General features: G+C 40.9%; 1 protein-coding gene across 1 annotated transcript; it reads left to right on the top strand.

Moving 5' to 3' along the window:
• Positions 1–2078: 2078 nt before the first annotated feature.
• LOC146720869 (uncharacterized) lies at positions 2079–4137 on the top strand. The gene is made up of 2 exons (XM_085487684.1): positions 2079–2102; positions 3376–4137. Exons 1-2 carry the CDS (start codon positions 2079–2081, stop codon positions 4135–4137), a joined length of 786 nt encoding a protein of 261 aa, XP_085343810.1.
• Positions 4138–10064: the final 5927 nt, after the last annotated feature.

The following is a 10064-nucleotide window of genomic DNA, read 5'->3' as shown; positions in this document are numbered from 1 at the left end:
ACAGTCGATACATATATACGCAAAAAAAAAAAAAACAAATATAAAAATAAAATATGAAAATAAAAATAAAAACAACTAATACTTATCGGCACTCATGTCAAAGGTCTAACGAAAAAATCCGGTTATGTATAATCACAAAGCTAGATTTTGGTAAATTTTTCAATTAACAGATCAAAATTCTCGTTTAATTTGTCGGTGTCGCTATGTAAATTTAGACTATTCTTTTGACGCTTTATGTGGATCATTTCGGATATCAAACGTTTACCTAAAAAAGGCTCCTCGTCCAAGACTTTTACATCCTCCCAATTAAATTCATGGTTCAATAATCTATGTTCCGATATGACTGATAATTGTGACGCGTTTCTTTTTATGTTGCTGCGATGTTCTTTCATCCTAGTTTTCAACAATCTACCCGTCTGCCCTACATACGACGCATCACAATCCATACAATCAATTTTATAAACTACATTGTTATGGAGTTCCCTTGGTAACTTATCCTTGTGTACTTTCTTCAACAACATATAAATCCCTGAACTGCACGGACGGGGTTTTACCGAGAGCGTATGGTCTGCCGAAGGTGCATAAACCGAATTGCCCTTTACGTGTCATCGTGTCATCTAGGAATACACCTCTTTATTACTTGGCAAAATTTTTACATAAGATAATATATAAGGCAATTCCGAAACCTGATTCGGCTATTTCTGATAGTTTCCAATTAGTGAACAAATTAAATGGTTTATGTGTGGATAGTGATGTAAAGTTAGTTTCACTAGATGTTGCATCATTGTTCACCAACGTACCATTGGATATGGCTATCGATAGTTTAATTAACAGATGGGGGTATATTGAAAAAGAGTGTATTATTCCACGGGATGAATTTTTATTGGCAATTCGTTTTATTATGAATTCGACTTATTTTATGTTTAATAATGTATGTTATCAACAGACTTTTGGCACGCCTATGGGTTCCCCCCTCTCACCGATCATTGCGGATATCACGTTGCAAGATTTGGAGAGTAGAGCGATTGCTGCGATTCCATTGTCATTTCCATTTTATTTTAGATATGTTGACGATATCGCGTTGGCGGCCCCACCCTCCATGCTTAAAATTGTTTTAAACACTTTCAATTCTTTCCATCCTAGATTGCAGTTTACCATGGAGGAGGGGGTTGACAACCGATTGAATTTTTTAGATGTCGCCATTATTATAAATAATGGGAGCATTGAGTTTGATTTGTTTCATAAGCCGACGTATTCAGGTAGATATTTAAATTTTGAATCGCAGCATCCTCTCTGTCATAAAAAAGGCACCATTATCAGCCTCATAGATAGAGTTTTTTGGCTATCTCATCCGAAATTCCATAAAGGTAACTTTGAGTCTATGATTGGAGTTCTTTTGTCTAATAATTATCCTCTCAATTTGATATTTCAAACATTACAAGCGCGGTTAAAAAAGTTGTTCTTCCGGTACATACAATAATAAGTTGCATAACAATAGAACAAATATATGCAATGACAAGATTCCAACGCAGAAAAAGTTTCGTACTTTAATATTCCGTATATTAATAATGTATCAAAGAGAATCGAGGACATTACACGTGATTTGGATGTCATTCCATCATTATACAGCAATAAACCGGTCTCCGAAATTCCTAAAGTATACAAGGATAGTTACTCAGGGAACCCATAACAAATAGTCATCGCTTTTGGGGCTTTTCGCGATAAGCGCTTCGCGAGGGGCGGAAAAAACTTTCTCAAATGTTTTTTATAATAGGCGACTTTTTAAATTAATTTTTAAAAACATATTTAAATAATTTTATTTATAGTCATTTTTGGGACAAATAACAATATATATACATATTTACATAAATTGAGGCCCAGATGTGATTTATTTATAATAAAAAAACGTTTTTTTGAATTTAATGTTAAAAAATTTTTAAAAGTTAAAATTTTTTTAACACATAAACGCTATCCAGCTATCTAAAAGGGAAAAGTGTATTACCACAAACACACACCCAAACCGGGGCGGGGTTTTTTGTTTTTTGCTACCGGGCCGTCCCCCCCAAGGGGATAGGAGGATGCTCCTGCTCTTAGGAGCAAGGGTAGGAGAAAAATTTAAAATAGCCCCCGGGGAAAAAACCCCCCCAACCCAAGTAAAAGGTTCAAGATCCCGGGCCGATGACTCCCGGGCCCGGGGATAGAGCGTCGCAAAGGGTTTTCTTTGGGGCAAATGGCCCAAACCCCCCTTTGTACTTAGTGGCCTTGCTCCACAACCGGGGTTCTGCGGGAGTGGACTGATACTTCCCCTAGGTTTTCGGGGAAATATATGGAGAAAGTTAAAACATCTGAATAAATCTTTTAATTTTTCCCTTATTTCTTGAGTTGGTTTAATTCTGTATAATCGCACCTGGGTGGTTAGTTAAGTATGCTCGCTCTCAATAGTCAGATTACAGGTGATAGTTTATATTCTGCGGCTTGTCTACAACTCCTAGTTAGGTTCTAATTAGCGACTTGACTTTTTGGATTTTCGTTAGCGACTGACTTCATCGCCTCGCTTTCCGTTCGCGGTGGTCTCCTGCCCTTTTCTACATCTTTCGGGGGAAGATGTAGAGAAGCTCTTTCATTGGCTAATTTTTATTCACACGTTTTTATCTAGGTGCAAGCGAAGCAGATTGATTCTTCGCTTGCGATCCGCGGTTTTTGGTGTAATGCTTATATTTCATCGCGTTTGCGTCTTTTCGCGATAAGCGCTTCGCGAGAGCGTGAGAACGTTTCTCAAATGATTGTATAATAGGCGACTTACTAATTAATTATTAAAACTATATTTAATATAATATAGTTATAGTCATTCGGACTATAACAATATATATACATATATTACATGAAGTGAGGCACAGATGTGATTTATTTATAATAAATAAACGTTATTTGAATGTAATGTATAAAAAGATTGTGAAATAGTTACATGTTTGAACACATAAACGCTATCCAGCTATCTAGAAGGAAAGTGTATTACCACACACACACACACACACTCGGGGCTGAGGTGATACTGCTACCGGGCGCGTCTCCACAAGCGGATAGGAGGATGCTCGCTGCTCTTAGGAGCAGAGGGTAGGAGTGAAATAAAATAGCTCCCGCGGACAAAACACCCCCAACCCAAGTCAAGGTGTCAAGATACCGTGCCGATGACTGCATGGCGCCGGGATAGAGCGTCGCAAACGGTTCTTTGGAGGCAAATGGTCCAACCCCTTGTACTTAGTGGCCTTGCTCCAGCAACCGGGGCTCTGCTGGAGTGGACTGATACTTCCCTAGGTTCTCGTGGGAATAGTATGGAGAAAGTTAAAACAAATACAACAAATGACGTACAGATAGGAGAAAACAGCGGGCATCACGCCCAACAAGCCATTGGACGCTTCACTGCCGACAACATCTACACCGATAAGCGTACTACCTGTGATACCCAAAGCACTTGTAGACGAAAATGTTTTCGAAACCACGCGTAACCCGCCCAAAATATCCCTTCGACACTGGTTAAGATCGCCGGAAGGTCGACAAATGATGCGAAAGGATTGGGGGCCATTAGGACAAAAGTACATGGACGCTCTCCTCGGTGCTGATGAGAAGAAAGAAATTGATAATGTATACGGAGTCTACTTCGGCGAAAATGAAATGCGGCTCGGCAGCAAGCGATTCGCGATTGACAAAGATGACACTATAATCATAGGCGACACGCGGTACATTAAAACACCCGGATTGTACGAGTTGATCTTCAAGAAAAGACCTGATTACCGGGATGACGATTTGCAAAAATACAAGCACATATTATTGACGACAAACGTGCATAAACGCAATTTTGATGCGCAAGGTCGTGTGAAGGGTAGCAAGGGGGACAAGTACAAATATATAATTGCACCGTTGACGCGGGTGGAGAGCCCAAAATCTAGCATGGGAATGCCTCGCGCTATGACGCTAACCGACAATAAGATTGATTACGTGCACTGGGACGACCCTAACGAGCTAGTGGATCGCCTACGATTGCTCGACGCTTCGCGCCAAGCTGGCAACAACGCGCATGACAACGAGATCCTGTCGATCATCGAGAAACTGCGGGAAGCGGGCATTATTATAAATTAAACGGGGGTCCCGACAATCTATTTAGTTCATCGCGTGACACTTTACAAAGCATTGCAAAAATGTCTATCAATAAATTTGGATTATTCGAGAGGAGAATTGATACAACCGGCGATCATTGGCACACATTAATGAGACGATGTATGCGTAAAAACGCTCTATGTCGCGTTGCTACAGATTATGACGCGAGATCGCGCAAGATTCGTCGTGTAGCGCAACCTGAGGCGGATACCGATGCCGTCAACAAATTGTACTTGGAAGAGTGCTTTAAAACATTGATGGTCCAACAGAAAGAGTTAGATGAGAAGCTGACTGCGTTAGAGAAGGATGTACGAGCGTTGGAGACTGCGACAAAAGAACTTTTGCGTGCACCCAACACTACCTCAGACACAGACATCTAATGAGCGGTTGGCTCAGAAACGTTTATCAAACAGTTGTGAAACGTCTAGAAGGAATTCTCGAGTGGTTGCAAACGAACAGCTACGAAGGATTATCAGCGTGCTACCAAACAACAATGAGTGGCATCAGTGACCGACCCGGAAGCAGCAGTGAACGACCTGGAAACGGTGGTGAACGCAACCGCTACGATCGAGGTTACGAACATGTCAAGCAGGGCTGCGAACGAGGCTACGAACAAGTCCTTAAAGGTTACATACAAGGCTATCAACAACTCAGTAAGGGTTGCGAACAGGTCAGGGACGGTTACGATCGAGTCAAAAGCGGCTACGAACGGGTCAGAAGCGACTGTGAAAAAGGCTGCAAACGAGTCAAAGACGATTTTCGAATGGGTCAAGGACGGAAGTGAACGAACGTGAACGAACCCCGAAAGAACCCCGAAACAACCTCGAAACAACGTGGCACGAACGTGAACGAACCCGAAAGAATCCCGAAACAACGTGAAAAAACGAGAATGAATAGTGAAAATAACAACGAGCAACATAGTTTGGAGAGACGGCAGTTGGTAAACGAGTTGCATGCGTCAGCGAGAAAAAATTTCCCTCGAAGACATGTCATAGTGCGAAGATACGATGATCGTGGCAAGCCGACATTGTCGAGATGCGTCCGTACTCTCGTTTAACAAAGGTTACCACTACATACTCACCGTCATCGATGTGTTGAGCAAGTATGCGTGGGCTGTATTACTCAAGAGTAAAGGAGGGAAGCGAGACAGCTGACGCAATCCCCAAGAAATTTCGAGTAGAAAGAGAGTCCGAAAAAATGCAAACCGAAACGGGAAGGAATTTTACAACGCGAGTGCAAGTTTATGCGAAAAATGACAAAAATCACTATTCGACATTTTTGGTTTGAAGGCGCGGTCGTCGAGCAATTCAATCGCACGAAAAGAACGAAGTGGGAAAGTTAGGAATGGTACTTAAAATGGTTCGACATGCGCCACCCCTTTTATCAGATAAAACGGCCAAGCACAAAAGTTTGGTAGCGACCCGCGCGTTACCCCCCGACGCCAAAGACTCTTGGTCCCTGTACAATCGGTAAAAAGGGGGCCCCGGAAAATTCAAAGTGGTGATAGGTAGCTCAGAAAAGTACAAACAATTTTCGAGAGGGAACACCCCAAATTGGAAAACCGGGGTTTAAATGTTAAAGGCAGTATAATCCGAAATATTCTCCGGGATTATCGCAAGACATTTTGCTGGAGCTTTTTTTAGAGCACGGCGATCCCAAAAAATTGCCGGGAGGTACCTGGGAGAAAAATGCGCAGGGGGGTGACGAGGTTTAGTGAAAGGAGGACGCAGCGCAAAACCGGAACAAAAAAAAAGGGGGAAGGGGGAAACAAAAACAACAAAGAACCCAAATAAAATAAACAAAAAATAAAAACAAAAAAAAAAACCAGGAAACCCACAAGAAAACAAACAAATAAAAAAAGAAAAAAAAAGAAAAAAAAACAAAATAAAAATATAAAAAATTTAAAAATAAATATAAAATTAATAAATAAATTTTAAAACATATTCAAAAAGTCCCAGGAAAAGGTGTCGGTCGATCAGGTACGACATACCTTGGGTCGTGTGGGGATTAGGAAATTTTTGTCTCGCTGACGGATACATTTAGTTTTTTGACTTATGCATGATGTGGCGTCATTTCTTTTTATCAAAAGGCAACGCTTTTATAATTTCGAATGTTATACTGCGCTAAACGTTTTTTTTGACACTTTTCCTTTTTTTAGTGTCTTTTTTCCGCCCACCCGAAAAAGCAAAAATTTTTGCTCTAAGCCCGCAAATTGATCATTACGCGCCGTTATTTTCTTTCATAGACCGGCATCTTTTTTTCGGAGCGGTATACCGACGATATTGCGGCGAAACGGGGTACAAATCGAGAAATCGCTTTCAAATTTTCATAGACATTTGACTTTTAAATTTTGTTTTATTTTAAACTTTTTCCTGTCGGGTACATTACTCACAATGCCCCGATAGGCGGTGACATGTTTTTCGTGATAAAAATTAAAAAGGGATACTTTGATAGTCGAGGCTGCCGAAGAGGGGTTTGAGAATTTTACTTCGATTTGCGTAATTATGGCAATTTTTTTCCAAAATTGTCGTACTAAAAAATTTTGTTTCGCGATCTTTGCCTCCACACCGACCGCCCCCTTTTTGTTAAAAATTTTTAATCACAGTTTGGAAACTTTTTCCATGTTTTCCCAAATACCGCTTTACAGTTTATAAAAATTTTTTTTAAATTTTTTTTGCTGTTTCTAAATTTTTGTTTTGATTTGAGTTTTTTTGCAGCCAGCTGACGTGGAATTGTAGTAGGTAATTTTTTTGTTTGGTAGCCCGTGGCGGGCACTTGTAGTTTTCGATAGTGTTTTACATAGCGTTTCTTATCGAAAAAAGTTGCGGGGTTTTACCCCCGGGTTCGGGTGGTTATCGCGGTGGGAAAAAACGGTAGGTCATTGGGGGTTTGAAATGCCGCGGATACTCTAAATTATTTCGAGAACATCCCTATAGGGAATGAACGCAAGAAAAAACGTAAAAAATTTGATAATCGTCGACCCCACCGAAAATGGAAAGATTGACACTTGCCCATCCGTACAAATTTTTTACATAAAAATAAGAGGGGTACCAGGGGGGGTTTTCGATGGGTCGTACGATTGCATGAATTGTTTTGGCCTGGGTATGGGCCCCTAAAATTGACTAGGCCGCCGCGTACCCCGTTCGACAAAATAACCATGTCAATTTTGTTAATAATTAATTTATATCTGATGTTTTAAATGGGGTCCCTTTATACCCGGGGAGAGGTATAAAATACGCGGATCGGGGGTCCAAATTTTTAACAACTACGCAAAAAATTTTTCAAAATGGCCAAAACAAGAAAAATTTTTTAAATTAAATCGTTATTTTTCGCCTAGCGTTAAAGGGAAAATCGGCCCCAAAAGGTCCGGGTGCCGAAATCCTCTCGGATACTGGTCCTGGTCGGGGAAAAACGTAAAATGAGCGCGCAGGGGTAAACGTGGTTGTAATCGTCCAGCAGTCAAGTTCGTAGGGAAAGCCCCCCCTTTCGTGAAAATAAATTGAATTTTTCACTATTTAAATTTTTGATATTGAATGTAAAATTTTTGTTTTTCTTTGTCCAAAATGACGCTATTTGTCGAGATAGGTTTGAAAAACTTGTACGAATGATTTTAAAAAGCGAAAATTTAATAAAATTTTTCGAATATTATCTGTGTCAATCTAACAGTTTTCGAAATGTATGTTTTTTTCTTGTTATCGGCAAGTAATTTTCGATTCCCTTTGAACGCTGGGCTATGTCCCGATAATGAAATGGGTCGAAAGCGACAGATTGTAAAAGAATGGGGTACAAAATGATCTTTTAATTTAAGTTAAATTTGAGTGCGCGGGGTTTGTACGCCGGTGAGGTGGCAATGATCGCGAACGGTGTATGTCTTCTCAAACGGTTTTCGCAATATGACAATGTTTGCGCTGCGAAATTTCCCCATCGTGGGGCTTTAAAATTTTTCATGGGGACTTTGGTCGAAAAATTTTTTACGCGGATTGCAAAATTTTTAAGCGTCGGCGAACCCACGCGAGCAATCGCATAGGGGAAATTGATGTGGACAACGAATGCAAAAAACCAGTACTAAACGCGAGTGAATACTTGGGGGTGTTGAAAATTTTTTGAATCTTGGGTTTTTGGGTCAAAACACACTCGAGGTCGGCGTACCAAAAAAGGGCAGCCGCCTTCCTGGTAGTTGTCGAAGGAGCCATTTTCCTTGTGTCGGCAACCCCGAATAGGTAGCTTTTTAGTTTTCCGCAATTTTCCGTTGCGCTGCAATGGTATCAGAATAGAATAAGTAGGATTTGTAAAAAAAAAAAAAAATTTATTTTATAAATTATTTTAATAAAAATTTAAAGGTAAAAATATAAACTTCCGATGCAAATAAATTTTTTTAATTTGTTTTTTGTCGTTGGAGCCCGAGGCGAGACAGATTTTTTTTCAAAAACAAAATGCCCGACGTGTTTTTTTCCCCAACGTACAGAGATTGACGTGTCTTCTTTATTTTTTCGAAAGACGTAGGGGACGTTTCTCGCCCCGATGATTAAACGTTAGGAATGTTTTTGCAAGTTCGAATTTTTTAAATTGTTTCACATTTTCACTGGAAATAATGTTTGGAGTTTCAGCATTGGTGTAATGCGGATAGGGGTTTCCCGTCCATTGTTTTTCGCGGGGTATAGAGCGGTACCCCTGCCTGCAAAAAAACCCCCTTCCCCCTGATGACTTTTAACAACCGCTCTTTTTACCAAATTTTTTCCCCGGGGGAATTTGACAGGATTTAGCGCGCATTGGATTATATTTGTTGTATTCACAGTCAAATTATTATCCGCGACAATGCCAGCCGCTATGGGTTTTTGGAATCTTCTAGCGATGCTAGCGTGGGTGTTTCGGGTCCCGTACCATGGTACATGGACGTGCGAAAAGTTCAAAGTTTCTGGTTGATCTTTTATTGGACGTTGTACCGGAACAATTCGCCGTTGAAAAAAAAATGTTACTTTACACTGAGTGTCTCTCCCGAATTTTCTCCACTTTTTCGACAAAATGTTTGTCATTTTCCAAAAAATGACGCGGTTCGATTGGGTTGCGAAAATACCGCCCCGGTCAGTATATACGGCTATCAAAAGGGCCGTATCGTTTTCGCCCAAACGGTTTTGCCGTTATTCCCACCGCCACAAAAACCCCCACTAAACAGGTTTTCCCCGACAACTGTTCGAAGCGCCCCCTTCCCCCCCTCGTTTTGCGTATTCTGCCAGAGGGGTTTTGCCTATGCCCAAATCGGAAAACGGGGCTTGGCACGCGCGTTTTTCCCCGTTGTGAAAATTTCACAATTTGCAGCCATCGAAAACGCCCAAGGTGGCGTTTGGCGGAACGCTCCAAAGGGGCTCAATATGTTCTCGTTCCCCATTTTTTGAAAAAAAAAATTTACTCATCACTCATGCTCGCCAGTGGGACTATGCCCCGGGCCAGGCAGGCCCCATTATAACCCCGATATCCCTTGTTTTAAGATGATGGAATTTTTAAATTTCGCGAGAAATATTTGCGATTTATTTGGATTCGAAAATTGTTCGTTGATAATTCTTAAAAATTCTAGATAAAGCCGCCATTCCCATTCCCTGTCGCAAGACACGTCGGTCAACCCCCTGGATTTGCGAGACATACGCAACTTGGGGAAGCTGCGTTCCCCCCCCCTGATATTTTTGAAATTAGTATAAAACCCGTTGATTGTCGGCGTTTTCCCCAGGGGCCCCCCCATTGCAGAATTTTTTTTTATTTCGGAGGAAAATTTTAGATGAAAAAAAACGCAACCCCCTTATAATAGATTCGTGTGGGCGCTCATCCAGCTGGTTTTTGCGAACCCCTTCGTGAATTTATCTATCTGCAAACTTGATCCCTTTACAAAGCCCCGCTTATCTTGGATTGAAAATTAC

Source organism: Nylanderia fulva, unplaced genomic scaffold (assembly GCF_048542155.1).
Source record: "Nylanderia fulva isolate GAGA-0341 unplaced genomic scaffold, ASM4854215v1 Scaffold597, whole genome shotgun sequence".
NCBI classification, from domain to species: Eukaryota; Metazoa; Arthropoda; class Insecta; order Hymenoptera; family Formicidae; genus Nylanderia; species Nylanderia fulva.
The sequence above is the reverse complement of the archived record's forward strand: the minus strand, read 5'-3'. Positions and strand labels throughout refer to the sequence as shown.